At 59.2% G+C, this 14423-nt stretch overlaps 5 protein-coding genes across 5 annotated transcripts; all 5 read right to left on the reverse strand.

The window, feature by feature from the left end:
* Positions 1-985: 985 nt before the first annotated feature.
* Positions 986-2269, reverse strand: LBRM_30_0120 (conserved hypothetical protein; the record flags this gene model as incomplete). The annotated part of the gene is made up of 1 exon (XM_001566596.1): positions 986-2269. The coding sequence occupies one exon, from the start codon at positions 2267-2269 to the stop codon at positions 986-988; it is 1284 nt and encodes a 427-aa protein (XP_001566646.1).
* Positions 2270-4580: 2311 nt separating this feature from the next.
* LBRM_30_0130 (alkyldihydroxyacetonephosphate synthase) lies at positions 4581-6446 on the reverse strand (the record flags this gene model as incomplete). The annotated part of the gene is made up of 1 exon (XM_001566597.2): positions 4581-6446. The coding sequence occupies one exon, from the start codon at positions 6444-6446 to the stop codon at positions 4581-4583; it is 1866 nt and encodes a 621-aa protein (XP_001566647.1).
* Positions 6447-7228: 782 nt separating this feature from the next.
* On the reverse strand, positions 7229-8839 carry LBRM_30_0140 (putative lysyl-tRNA synthetase; the record flags this gene model as incomplete). Its single annotated transcript, XM_001566598.2, has 1 exon — positions 7229-8839. The coding sequence occupies one exon, from the start codon at positions 8837-8839 to the stop codon at positions 7229-7231; it is 1611 nt and encodes a 536-aa protein (XP_001566648.1).
* Positions 8840-10520: 1681 nt separating this feature from the next.
* Positions 10521-11357, reverse strand: LBRM_30_0150 (conserved hypothetical protein; the record flags this gene model as incomplete). Its single annotated transcript, XM_001566599.1, has 1 exon — positions 10521-11357. One exon carries the CDS (start codon positions 11355-11357, stop codon positions 10521-10523), a length of 837 nt encoding a protein of 278 aa, XP_001566649.1.
* Positions 11358-12691: 1334 nt separating this feature from the next.
* On the reverse strand, positions 12692-13771 carry LBRM_30_0160 (putative leucine-rich repeat protein; the record flags this gene model as incomplete). The annotated part of the gene is made up of 1 exon (XM_001566600.1): positions 12692-13771. The coding sequence occupies one exon, from the start codon at positions 13769-13771 to the stop codon at positions 12692-12694; it is 1080 nt and encodes a 359-aa protein (XP_001566650.1).
* Between the last annotated feature and the right edge of the window lie 652 nt (positions 13772-14423).

Consider the following 14423-nt stretch of genomic DNA (forward strand, 5'->3'; position numbering starts at 1 on the left):
GATGCCGAGGAGGGGAAGTGTTGAGGATGTAGTCGCGGGAGAAGAGCGCCGCAAGAAGTGCTGCTGACCAATCACATGTAGAGAGGCGTCACTCCGACACGAAGAGCAAACAAGCACACGCGCGCGAAGATAAAGAATGGTGGGAAAGGGAGCAGAGGGGGAGGAAATGTATCCGGCCCCGGTGACGACGTCTATGTGGGGGGAGGGGGAGGGGGTGTGTGGACAACTGGGCGTTACTGACTAACGCAGCGGGTGGGCGTGTAGTACAAGGGAAAAAGAGAAGGGCACCGCTAATGCGCTCCGCCCCCACCAGCACCGCCCGCTGCTTCCTTTTGGCTTTCTGCACTGTCGCTGCCCCGTGTGAACGGCAACACGTGTGTCTGTGCACGGGAGAGAGAACGCGCATTCAGTGGACGCAGTTGGTAGGCAAGTTGAGCAATCGAAAGGACAGAGCGCGCATCACTGGACTGCCTGCATGAGGCGAGGAGAGACAACGACTAGGGGGTGATGCAGTGGTGCACACCTAAGCATACTTACACAAGCCCAAACCAGTGCGTGCTGGCGGAGAGGAAGCTACGGCAGCGCAGTCGCGTTCACGTCCTGTGGAGTAGGGGGACACTAGCGTGACTCGCTGTCGACCATGAAGGCGGTGGCGTCTGCTGAAATTGTGTTTCAAAGTGTGGCTAGGCACGGTCATGTCAGCTCGATCGCTTGCGTCTGAGGCAACAACGAAGCAAAAAGCAAAGCCTTCTACGGTGCTTTAGCGCGTGCATAGGCGCAGCTGAGTCAGTGGCAGCTAAGCAGAAAAGTGTTGCGTTGTGGTTGCACCAATCCAGGATGTGGAGGAGGAAAAATGCCGTGGAGGGCCATCCACGTAAGCGCCATGCTGGTGCGGTGAGAAATCAGTAAACGAATACCTGCACGTGGTGGCGAGATCGTCACGAGCATCCGCCGTGCTCGGTGACCCAAGTTCCGCTGCGGCGCTTCACGAAAGCGTCACTGTCAGGGAGCGCTGGAGTTCTGCCAGCTCTGGAAAGACAAAGGGCAGGCTGCTGCGTGTGATGGTCAGCACAGTGAGGAGACGCAGTGAATGGGTAAAGTTCAGGTTAGTGCGCAGGCGCTCGCAGCACGAAAGCGACAGGACGCGCAGGAGCGGCGTGTGCGGCACCAGCGCTGTCACGTCGGCCTCTGTTATGTTGGTGTGGTTGAGACAAAGATGCTCCAAGTTATGCGCACCGCACAGCCAGCGAATGTTCGGTAGTGTGCCATAGGAGAGGTGGAGGTGCGTGGCGGCGCCCAGCAGCTGCGCGTGCAGTGGGTCGTCACGGGGCCAGCGCATGTGCGCAAAGTAGCCGACTTGGAGCTGCAAGGTGGGCTGCGTTATAAACGACGCAAACTCAGTGGGTCGCAACATGTTGTCAGAGAGGTCCACTACCCGCAGGGTCGAAAGGGTGCCGAGCTGAGACACGAGTATGAGCCGCTCGCAGCTGGTAGCGCGCAGAACTCGAAGAGAGGCAGCACAGGCAAGGGGCTCAAGGCTGGACAAGCGAGGACAGGAAGAAACGTCGAGGGTGGTTAGGAGAGGAAGCTTCGCCAAGATGCGGAGCTCCTTGTCGCGGATCAGTGTCTGGGCCAGTTGCACCTCCTGCAGATGTTGAAGCTGACTCAGTGGCTTCAAGTACTCCACACGGCACGTGCTCGCCGTGACGCGGCGCAAGAGAGGCGCGTACTCGGCCACAACCAGAGAACCATGCTCGTAGGGAGAAGGAAGCAGCACGAGGGCCTGCAGCCCCTCAAGGGCGGAAAAGACACGGCCAGTGCTGCGTCTATGGGCTGAAATGCAGGCGCTGAGGCGATGCTGCGACGTCAGCGCAGTTACCTGCACGGGCGTGCCCTCCCAGCCGGACAGCAGCGAGTCCAGCACGAGACTGTGCAGGTTCGTCACGTGCACCGCCACACCGCCAGGCCCGAAGAGGCGATAAAGCAGCTGCGTGTGCCACGTCACAAGCCACAGAGGCACGCGGTGGAGAAAATCGTTGAGAGTGATGCCCATGCGGTCCACTCGCACAGTGCACACACACCCGCTCTCTTGCTCGTAGAAGGGTAAGTAGTGTGCACTCCTCTCCTGAGAGGCCTGCCTTGGGCGGGAGTGAGCACTTATCATGGACACGAACGCCGCAGGAGCCGCTGCGCACCACGCCCACACGACGCCGATGCTATTGCTCTGTGCGACGTACTCAGAGACGTCGCTGATCCCCTGCTTGTCCATCGCCTCTTCGTCTTCACTGTCACTGCATGATGCGCATCAACGGAGGATCGACGATGAGCATCACGTCTGCTCACTCCTCTACGAGAGCATAAGGAAGGAAAACGAAGAGGTGTACAAGCGGAAAGGGAGCCCCGTTTGAATGTACGCGTTTGTGGGGGGGGGGGGGAGGCGTGCTGTAGTCTGCAGACGGTGCTAGGCAGGTAGCGTAGCGCACTCTCAGAGACACACAAACATGTGAAGAAACACAGAAGGGAGAGAGAGAGCAAAGTGCGCTGCCCGTTTCGCTTAAAGGATACGCGTCGCATACCATTGAAGACAACGGGGACTGTTAAAGGAAGTAGTGCGCAGAGTCCCCTCCGTGAGACACCCTCTTGGTGCGGAAGCGTCACGAGGAAAAGCGCAACTCTTCGCGCCGCAGTGCACTAAGCCCCACTTGTCACTCTGCACAGCACAGATGGGCGGCTTGACCTCGAAGGCAGAGGCCAACGCAGCCAAATCCCCTGAGGGCGCAGGCAGGCAAGCTGCGCCCATGGCGGGAAATGCGCGGCGGTGACGCGAGTGTCAACATTCCGTCATTCGCCTCGCTGGGTAGAGAAGAAGAGCGTCGTTCAGTTACTTATCTGCAGCCTACTCTTCGCTGCTTGATGACCTCGAGTGACGGGGCCCCCAAAGCGCCCCGCATTTGTCCTCTCTCGGGGCGATGCATGTGAGTGTTCGGGCGCACTTACATAAAATGAGCCACAGCCACCCTCGCCAGACACGCACTTGCGCATCTCCCTCCGGCCCAAGCACCATCCAACGCCGATGCACAACAGGTGAGAGCCTGAAAGGAGACAAGAGGAAGGGCGACGGCAGGGGGAGGCATCCGGGTGAGCACCTGAAGGGAGAAAGAAAGGGGCGGACCACACGCGGAGGAAGAGGAGGGAAGAAGCGCAAACCTCCGAGACGCCCAAACGAGCATCAAGTGGCAACGTGGAAAACTATGGGCCACACACACACACACATGAAGAAATGCACAGACACCAAACAAAAGCGGGGCGTGAGCGTCCCCACTACCAGCGCGGATGGACCAACCACGTAGCAGCCTCAAGTACACGGACGGCGTACCACTGCAACGAATGACTCGCACCCCGCAACCGCGGCAACGACAACTTGCCACTGTCCATGCAACCAGTCCAGGAGTCCGCAACAGCAAAGCTCACAAGAAAAACATCACCAACCCATTCGTTTTCACATGCCGGCTCTCTACCATAGAGCACGAAGGAAACCCAACTCTACCCCCGCCATGCCAGGACCTATCGCGCGGTGCGAAGCAGCGGTGGACACACGTGGTACAGGAACACGCCAACTCAGTCACCGGAGCACGGCCCCTGCACCAAACCCTGCCCACCCACACAACCACTCCGCAGGCCGCCTCACAGCAGCTCCTCTCATGCTGGTCGCCACCCAGGGCGTCCCTCTCGGGGAGTGGGGGGGGGGGGGGGGGGGCGCACAGACTCCCCACACAAGTAGGCAGCGAGACCCCAGAAAGGAATAGGTTCGAGTCACGCCGACACTTCACCTACCATAGGAGTGGCGCAGACGTGTTCACTGTCGCACCTCGCTCCGACGCAACACCACCTAGGACCTGACCGCCGACGTCAGTAGCGGCACATCTCTCTCACTTCGCTACGACGTCGGGGCTTGCCCTTGTCACCATCAGAGGCAGATCAGCACTGGCAAGAATGGGGGGAGGGGGGGAACTACTTGTCTCCCCCCCCCCCAGACAGAGTGGGGGGTACTGAACCGTGACCCAACACAGCGGTGTCCCCCCTGCCATCAAGAGAATAATAAGCCAAGAGAAAGAGAAAGGAGTTAAGAAACTCCCCTGGCATGCGCATCAGCACACATTTGGCGTGAAGCACGACAGGGGAAGATGGGAGGGGGAGACAAAGCACACATGAACTAATTGTGTGGTGGTCATCTGAGCAGTGCCGACCTCTGCAGAGGGACAGAAGGAAAAACAGTTAGCGAAAGTACTGGCAAATACTGGAGAATGCTCGATGCGTTATGAGCAACAACAGAACCTGGTAAAGCAGCACAGGGAAGAGAGGGATGAGAAATTAAGAAACTGGCCAAGTGGAGAGTGGCAGTGACCACTTGGGTGGCCTCGCTGCTGCGCATGGTATCGCCTGACAGGCACTGAAATCAGAAGAAACGAGTCGACGAGTCCACCGAGGCAACCACGGAGCGGCGCACGCGGTAATGTGGCAGTAGGCAGCCCAGTACCTGCACCACAGAGAGGTGGTCTCTGCCCACACCTTACGACGGCTTAAAGATGTGACGCGACAGCACCTGGAACGCCCATCTTGTCGAACATCAGCTCCCTCTGTTGGCGCGCCTTCAGCTCCGCGGCACTCTCGTTCTCTCGCGGCGGCGACGGCAGCAGCTTGCCAGGGTTGCAGATGCCCTTCGGGTCTACCTTCTTCTTCATAGTAAAGAGGAGGTCTATCGCGTTCGGCCCCATGTAACGACTCATCCACGGCACGTGCTCGTAGCCGATGCCGTGGTGGTGGGTGAGGTTGCCAGTGTGCGCCAGCATCGCCTCCGTCGCGCGCGTCTTGATATCGAGGAAGATCTTCATGTCCTTGTCGTCCTTCTGCGCACTGGCGAAGGTGAAGTAGAGGCAGCAGCCGTACTTGTACTGGTGGGCCGAGTGGCAGCCGATCCAACCGCAGAGCCCGTGCTCCTTCCACACCTGCCGCACAGCAGCCTTCACCGCACGCCAGCACGGGATCGCCTGCGAGTAGAGAACGCTCGTCTCAAAGACGTCCGCCCAGTGGGAGAGAGAGAGGGCGAAGTCACGTATGTATGGCAGGTCGTACTTCTTCGCCTGCCAGCTTTCACCCGCTCCGCGGCCGATGCCGACACCACCGTACTTCTTGAAGACGGCCGCCGCCTCGCTGCGCTGGAACTTCACGCTATTCGGCGTCCCCTCAAACCCAACAATCGCTAAGCTCATGTGTTGCAGGTTCCAGCCGCGGTAATTCTCGAGAAAGGACTTGACACCCTTGCTGATCAGGCGCTCAAGAAAGCTGTGCTCAGCAGTCCCCATAGCCATGCTCATGCGAAAGTCGTCCTCGTCGTACAGGCGCATCGTGCACAGGTGTATTCCTCTGGCGTTGCACGTGTAGAAAGCGCTGAAACCGGCCTCGAAGGTAGGGAACAGGTACCCTTCGTACAGCTTCTTCTCCGGTATAGTCTCCACCTTGAGGGTGGCCTCCGTAATGATGCCGAAGACGCCTTCAGAGCCGATGAAGAGCCCGTTCATGTCCACGCCACACGTGCGGGAGGTAGTCGGAGTTTCAATGACACCCGTCGGCGTAGCCACCTTCACAGCCACCACCATCTCTTCAATGTCACCGTACTGGTTCGACATCGCCCCGCTGCTACGGGCACCGATCCATCCACCGAGGGTCGAGTAGATGTAGCTGTCGGGGTCGTGGCCGAGCATGAAGCCGTAGCGAAACAACTGCTGATCCAGGTCGGGGCCTAGCACACCGGTTTCAAAGGTGGCCAGACGCGACTCGCGGTCAATCGATATCATGTGGTTCATGCGGCGCATGTCCACCGAAACGATCATGCGGGCCCGTTCGAAGGGATCCGCCTCAACACCACCTGTCACGTTGGTACCACCGCCGAACGGAATGACGACCACGTTGTGCCTGTGCGCCAGCTCCATAATCGCAACGCAGTCCTTGTGGCTGTTCGGCAGCAGAATGCAGTCCGGAGCGTACTCCACCATACCCTTGCGCACGCGCCACAGATCGCGGTAGTTTTTGCCCACAAGGTGGTACAGGCGGCTCTTGCCGTCAGGACGAATTTGACTCTTTTCTAGCACCGCAAAGATGTCCTTCATGAAGGCGTCGTTGAGGTTCGGCTTGTTGAGCTTTGCAACTGCCTCGTCCAGAGAAATACTCGGCGACAGCGACGGGACCTCTTTTGGTCCGACTCCGCCCCGGACCTCCTTGTAGAGGAATTCGAGCAAATTCTTGATGGGCTTGCCATCCAAGTGGCGCACCCAGAGCGGGTTCTCGTCGTCGATCTGCATCTGAATACCCTCAGCACCCCATCCGTTCCACTTGAGGCGGTCATACACCTCCGCACGGGTGGACACACGTTCCTCGTCAGCGGGCATCTTGTCCTACGCTTTATCGCTTTTTTCTTGATCGCTTTCAACTGTGTGTGTGACGCTGTCGCCCTCCTCTGCGGTGCTTGCAAGAAGGTGCTTGGGTGTGGGAGGACCAGGTTCGCGCGCGTGGCGTGGGATGTCTGCTTTGCGGAGAGCGTAGGCGAAGAGGGGAGTGAGGCTGAGCGCAGGTAAGAGCAGTAGTCTGTCCGGCCGCTGCGCACGTGGCTGCGAGCCCTTCTCGTGTTGCGGAGAAAAGCAGCACAGAACAAGGCGAGAAGAGACGAACAGAGATGGAGAGGGCACGGCCGACACAAAACAGCTCAACGCGTAGAGAGATTGATGTGGTGAACAATTTTATCCACAGCGGGCAGGCGCATACGCACACGACAGAGAGCCGCGGGGAAATGGCAAACGAAACGAAAGGAGCTGCGGTGTAGTAAGAAGGGGGGAGTGCAGAGAGGGAGGAGGATCCGTGTGGGGAGCATCTGGGGAAAAAAGGGAGGCCGTTGCGCCACGGCGCAGCCGGCGCCTGAACGGGTCATGCGGCGCGGCTTTCAAACGTCTGCATGTGCGTGCGCACAGACAGCAGACGCTCGGAGAGACGCGCTTACTTCACACCACGGGGCTAACAAACGCACAAGAAAATAAACGGCGGCACAGAGAGGAGGAAAGAGACAGGCACGCAGAGGTGCTGCGGAGGTTTCACTGCGTGTGCTAGTCACGTCGCAGTCCTGTGACAAAGCGTCGATTCCGTCCTCACTAGCCACTCCCCCTCCATCCTCAACACCTCAGTACTTGCCACCGCAGCAGAAGAAGCGAAGTATGGCCATGGTTGCCTCGTAGCGCCATCCTCGCGATGCGCTACCCTCGGGTGCGTACGTCATCATGTCGCGCTGCGGCATCGTGGACAGGTACCGGCGCAGCTGGCGGATCTTCTCGAGCGATTCAGTCGGGGCTGCACGCTTCAGCATCTCCTCTTCGAGCGCGTTGAGACAGAACAGCGTCATGTTGCGATTGAAGCCGAAAAAAGAGGCCGTCTTACACCTGCGCCTTGCATCGTGCGACGTGGCGTCGTGGCGGAGTAGAGGAAATAAAATGCCGTCGCGGATGCTAGCGGACCCGTTGAGGAGGGTGACGACGCGGTCAATCCCCATCCCCCATCCCGCCGTCGGAGGCAGCCCAGCCTGCAGCGCCTTCAGAAACGTTTCATCCAGGGCCATCGCCTCGTCGTCGCCGGTTTGCCTGTCCAGTAGTTGCTGTTGAAAACGGTAGTACTGCTCCTGCGGATCATTCAGCTCGCTGTACGCGTTACAGTACTCAATGCCGTTGATGAAAAGCTCGAAGCGAGCCGACAGCCCCGGCCGCGCACGCTGCTCCATCGCCAGCGGGCTCATGAAAAGCGGATGGCCTGTCACGAACGTCGGCTCCACCACGCGATCAGTGATGAAGTAGTCGATGAGCTTGTCGAACATCTTGGCAGCTGTGCGTACGGATGGAAGCGGGATGTTGTAGCGGAGCATAATGGCAGACATGTACGCCAGCCCACGCGGCGTGTTCAACTCAGTCGGGGGTGGCAGCTCGACGCCGGCTGCCTCCTGCACTGCGTCGTATGCGCTAACGCGGCGAAATGGCTGCTCAAAGTCGATTTCCACGGGTTCCTTCGCTACGCACGACGTCACAACAACTTTGGTGGTGCCGTTCGCCGCGAGCGCCAAGTGCCGCATGATCTCTTCCGTCATGACCATCAGATCCTCATAGGTGTGATAGGCGGCGTAGAACTCGCACGTGGTAAACTCGGGGTTGTGGCTACGGTCGGCGTCCTCGTTTCGGAACACGCGGCCGATCTCGTACACGCGCTCCATGCCGCCCACAACGCACTGCTTCAGGTGAAGCTCAGGAGCCACCCGCAGGAAGAGGTCTGCGCCGTTAGCGTTGTGGTGCGTGATAAACGGCCTCGCGCTCGCGCCTGAGGCGACGGAATGCAGCACCGGCGTCTCCACCTCGATGAAGCTGCGCGCGTCGAGGTAGTCCCGTAGAGCGCGGGTGATGGCGTGGCGCTTTCGGAAATGCTGCAGGACGGACGGGTTGGACATCATGTCGACAAATCGGTAGCGGTATTTGATGTCAGTGTCCGTGAGCGGCACGAAGCCCCTCAGATCGGGGCACAGCGCCTGGTCCGTGCAGACATACGGCGCCAAGATGGAGGCCTCCGTTGCGTAGAGGGACAATTCCCCTTTCGCGGTGCGCCCCGGCACTCCGGTGGCACCGAGAATGTCACCGGTGTGCAGTGCGTCAGCAAATGCACGCAGGTCGGTCTTGGTGAAGGACTCGCTCACCTGCCGCAGCACCTGCAGTTGGGCCTCGCCGCTGCGGATGGTGATGAAGAGGATACGTCCCATGTCCCGGATGCTCACCACACGGCCCCCGACACGCACACCAGGCGCCTCGCTGCAGCGCTGATCGGCGCTGATGTGGTCGTACTTCGCGCGGAACTTCTCGAGTGTTATGACGTTACCAAATGACTGATACGCGTGCGGGAAGTCAAGGATGGTCCGCGGCGGTGGAAGACAGGCGCCAGCCGATATCGTGGTGGTTGCAGCTCTGGCACGCTGGCTTCTCGCGGACTGATGGATAGCAGAGACAACTGATGAGTTGGCAGCCCCCTTACACCCCTTCCGCTTCCGCTCTTTGGGCCTCGCTGCCTCGCTGCCGGTGGCGGCGGCATGGGCCCCTGATGTGGACATCGGAGGAGAGGCAGAGGCGCTGGAGGCGGCCCTCTCCGTCGTCGGGGGCGCAGTGTCAACAGACATCGATGCCCCTTGACGAGCGACAGCAGATGCCCCGCGGCACTGAAACGTCAAGGAGCCCAGCAGCAGCAGCGCTGCCACCTGGGTTCTACTGGCGGGGTACATCACCACAATCACCGAAGATAAACAGAGCTGACGAGAGTGCAGGGAAAAATAAAAGGGGGAAAATTGAGCTCAGCAGCGGAGCACGGCGCGGAAACGTGCGCAGAGACACACACCGCAACAGTGGGGGGAGGGGGGGATTTGCCAAGAGCGTAAGGAGTGCCAGCAGGCTGCCAGGGTGCGGCTGTGTGAAGAGCAGCATGTGGGTTGTATGGCGCAGAGAAAAGACACGAAGGCGGTGAACGGCAGAGAGGAGGAGAAAGATGGTGTTGGTGAGAGCGACGAGAGCCAAGCTATGCAAGCACGACGAGAGAAGTGGCACCTCTCTCTCTCCCCCTATCACACTTGCGCGGGTATCTATGCATCTAAGCATACCCCTTCATGCCTCTGCGCCGAGGCAGTGCAGGGGTGGAGCTGACACCTCCTCATCTCTGGTGAGGCCCATGGGTCACAAGCGCCTTGCAGCACTCCTTCCCTCCTTCCCTCCTCCTCGTACCCCTGAGGCATACCCTGTCATGGGAGTGGACGGCACCGTCGAGGGGACAGGAGGAACGAGCATCCGTAACCATATGGGCGCGCACACAGAGAGAGCGAGCGCTCGCGCCACCACCATCATTCTTGCGGGTGGCATGGTGAGTGCGGAGGGTGTCTGTTAGCAGTTTGAATCCTTTGTGTTTCTACCCGTCAACTCAATGGCGCCTGAGGACGGAGCATCGTCTGCCCGCGTCTCCGTAGGATAGCCCATAGTAATCCGCGTACGCTAGCGTAAACACCAATATGCAGAAGCAACATCGCCAACGCCTGCGCTTGACGACGAGGCGAGTCAGCAAGGCGCCATCAAGATGATAATTCAGAAAACAAAGAAGCAACTAAAGCGCCCACCAGTACGCACAGAGAGAGAGAGACACACAGCCGTACAACGATAAGCGGAGACGCAACCATGGGAGCCGTGCCTTATACGTCCGAGGCGAAAGGCACCGTCACGACAGGGAGAGAAGAGGGAAATGAAGGGGGAGGGACGCGATGAAACGCAACACAACTCTCTCGTAGAGAGGCAGAGAAAAGGTGAAGTAAAGCCCAACGAGTGCGCGCCGCATTACACTCGCCCCCGCTGCCAGACGCAGCACCGGCATACACCGATGGGCACACACCAACACATCATCCGCCATCTCTACAGCTTGTAGTTGAAGAAATAGAACTTAAAGGAGAGTGTGAGACCCATGTGAAAGCCCGCCACGAGGACCACCAGGCCAATGAACCAGTTCCGCTCCAACGTTGTTTTCCACATGTGCCACATGTTAATGAGCAGGTAGGCTGTGGACCAGGCGCCACCGACCATTACGAAGCACCACTGCGCGGTACTAGACGGGATCATGCAGAGGATAGCCACAAGCTCAAAGATGAACATGCTGTAGCCGTACAAGCAGACGGTGTCAGCGAGGGTGGCAGGCAAGTTCTTCCACTGCATAATGCCCCACACAACGGCACCAAAGACAAAGCAGTAGAGGTAAATGACGGCGTACGCGACGGAGGCGACGGAGAAGTCGTACCTCCACGGGTTCGTCTTGTCGTTGTTCTTTGTGTAGGCAATCCTGCTCATGATGTTGCTGACCACCGCTAAGGTCATCCAGAGGGTTGTGCAGATCCAGAAGGGTCCGTACAGGTCCGGCTTGCGAGACAGCACCACGCCCGCCTCCTCAAGAGTCGCCTCTTCCGCCATTCCGCCGGCCCCATCGGCACCGACAGACTCGTTGAAGTGCCAGTTGCGATCCATCAGGAAGTCTGGTGGGTTCAGTGGGGCGAGTGTGTTGCTGAGGCGAAGCAGTAACTGCCGCGTGTTGATGTCGAAAAAATGCTGGTAGAACGGCAGCGTCCAGAACTTGCTTGTTGCGGTCGGCTGGGAGGCCGCCGCGGCATCCGCCTCCGCGGCGGCAGGGCCAGCTGGCGGCGCGGGGGCTACCACGGGTAGCGACGGGGTCGCACTGCCGTCGCCAGAGTAGAATTGCATTGGAGGCCTGTTTGTGTTGGTGTTCGGCAGCTGCTTGGGCACCTCCGTGTACACAGCAGAGCCATAGCTGTGGGGGTGGTCGCCGGTGTTGTAGGAAACAGCGGATGGCATGACGGCGTCAGCAGAGGGGTGTGACTGCTCCCGGAAGGGGTCAGCCAAGGCGCTACTCTCGTACGGGTTCGCCATTCTCAACTGACTGTATGTGCGTGGGGGGGAGGGGTAGGGGGGGGGGGGGGGGGGGAAGGGGGCGCACGTGTGTTCAATAGAAAGAGGCGGCACGAAGACGCAAAAAGGGGTGAGGCGGAGGCGGCGAAGGTGCGAAAATGCAACGGTGGAGCGTCAAGCGGGCGCTCGTTCTCTCTTGCGGTGGCAAAGATGAATGGATGTGGTCAGAGGAAATGCGAAAGCGGGAAAGGGAAAAAAGAGCGCAAGCAGCAGCAGCGCTGATGGGCAGCTCGTGACAGAGTGGCGGGACGAGGGAATTAGAACCGAGTCAAGGGGGAGGGAGGTCACTGAGTGGGCAGGAGACGTGCGCGTGTATGCCAGTCTTGTTAGAGACTCGACGTTGAAGCAACCCAAAGCGTGCGTATCCCGTCGCTTCTCTTACTACTGCTGGGGGGCTTGCCCTCCAACCGGCCCGATGGCGTTCTCGCCAGTTTGAACATGCATTCAGCGTGGGCACGCCTCCGCCAGCGTTGGGGTGCCCATGGTAGGCGACAGAGAGGGCAGAGGGCAGTGCCTTCTCGGCACAAGTCACGACAAGGCCACGAATATGATCACCTACGTACCTCCCCCCTCCCCTGTGGAGGGGGAGGGTTACGTGGAAGGTGAAAGAGCAATGGCGGTTGAGCATGTCACTGGCTCTATCTCTGCACTAAGATGTCTGATACGGGTGAGCCGGAGCTACGCCAGTGGTGGCCGGAAAACTGTGAAAGAGAGGGACAACATCCAATAAAAGAAGGGGAAAGGGGAGCCGCAGAGAAGTCGCGCGCACTAAGTGCCGCGCGAGAGTTGCCGCACACACGCACACGTAGAACCACGTCGAAGGAAACCCAGCGACCGCGCAGTAAAGCGGCGCGTGGCGAACTCTACCTCAAGAGTAACACAACACACGACGCACGAGGAAGACGCTCGCGTACGCTGAAGAGGAAGGGGAGCTCGACGCAGCAGCGCTGCCCTACGGTCACAGGGGTGCGTGTGCGATTCCCTCGCAGAACACCTGCGCGCACCCTCCTCTCTCTCCCACCGCGTTCTTTGGAACGCGCTTCACCTCCATAAATGCTGCCACCCTTACTTACTCGATCGCCTCTCAATGCACATCGACTAGTGCGACTCTACGAGTTCTGCCGGCGCCGCATGATGAACGAGGCAACCACCATAGCCGCTGTGAGCGCTACACAGGCGTACAAGGTGACGGAGCTGTCACCGTTGAGGGAACAGCGCGCATTTGCCGCAGCTGCTTTCGCCTCGATAGCATCGTACAACGCCTTCTCCGTCACCAGCTGGATGCGTGGGTTGTTGTACCACTCCACCGAACCCACACTGGTGCGGCTGCTGCGGATGGCCTCCGTGAGTGCCTTGACATTGTCATCCGACAAGTCGCACGAGGTCAGGTCGAGGGAGTACACATGCCGCATGTTTGGTACCGCCCGCACCAGCGCGTCCCGGCCGACATCGGTCACAGCGTCATTGCACGCCAAGTCAAGCGCAGTGAAATGCCGGTTGTTCGTCTTCGTAAGGGCCTCCGCAATAGCCTGAAAGCCGACATCTCCTACGTGATTAACAGAAAGGTTAAGCGACTCAATACGTGAGGAGCTGGAGAGAATAAAAGCCTCGGCGATGGCCACTGCGCCAAGATCGCCGATGTGGTTGTCACTGAGGTCGAGGCTGGTGAGGTTGGGGTGGCTGCCGAGCATCTCCGCGACTATTCGAGCGCCCTCGTCACCCAGCAAGTTGAAAGCTAGTGAGAGCTCCGTGAGAGTACGGCAGACCACCGCGCCGTCACATAGCGTAGGCAGCCCACGTGGGGTGATGTGGTTGGTCACAACGCTCAGCGTCCGTAGCTTGACAGACTGCAGCAACAGCGCGAGGGAGTAGAGCGCCTCGTCTTGGATGGCGTTCTCGTTCACGTCGAGGTAGGTGAGGTGCGGGCAGTGCTCCCGCAGTGCGTCGAAGAGGCACACCGCACCCTTGGGACCGATCTTGTTGTCTTTAAGATCCAGCGACTCCAGATTGGCCATTCGTGAAATGTATCGTCGCACCACCTCCATGCAGTACTCGGGCGACATATTGCTGCCGGACAAGTCCAGCGATGTCACTCCGGCAGGGTCGACAATGGCGGCCTCGAGCGCCTCCGAGGTGAGCTGCCCATATGTGAGCTCGACCACGGGTTCCTGGGATGAGAAGGTGGGCATTTCTCTAGGCGTAGGCAGAGGGGAAGAGAGCGGCAGAGCGAGTATAGTGGCATGAGATGCAGCCTAGCAAAGATGCGGTTGCACTCGAGTGCCTACGGGCTCATGCGTGTGTGACGTAGGTGTCCGGTGCAGAAAGGGGACTTGAGAGCGCTTTTTAAGGAAGGTGCGTACAGCGCGAGACAACTTACTCCACAAGAGCACAACTGGAGAGCTGAGGCACGCATGCAAGAGAGAGAGAGAGAGAGAGACAAGGTGGCACAGGAATTCCGTGTGTCTGCATGTGTGCCACGCACGGGCGTCTTACGAAGAGTGAAGACGAAGGAACGAAAAAGATAAGGGCGACACTCCGTGGCTGCCACACAGACAGAGGGTGGATAGGCGACAGTGCGCAAGTACAAGAGCACGTGTTGCATGCAGAAGGACAATGAAAGGATTTCGGCCCGTGTGGATGGAAAATTAGGCGTTAGGGGAGGATGTCAGCGTGAAGACCCGCGTCAGGGTTCCACCACCTCCTCGACAGTACCCACGAGCAAAGATAGAGGGGAGTCAGCGAGAGAGAAAGAGAGAGAGATCGATGCAACACCGGTGAAACAGCAAAGGGGAGGCATGCGAAAGTCTGCGCCGCTTCAGAGATGGACTCGACTGATGGCCC

Source organism: Leishmania braziliensis, chromosome 30 (genome assembly GCF_000002845.2).
Source record: "Leishmania braziliensis MHOM/BR/75/M2904 complete genome, chromosome 30".
NCBI classification, from domain to species: Eukaryota; Euglenozoa; class Kinetoplastea; order Trypanosomatida; family Trypanosomatidae; genus Leishmania; species Leishmania braziliensis.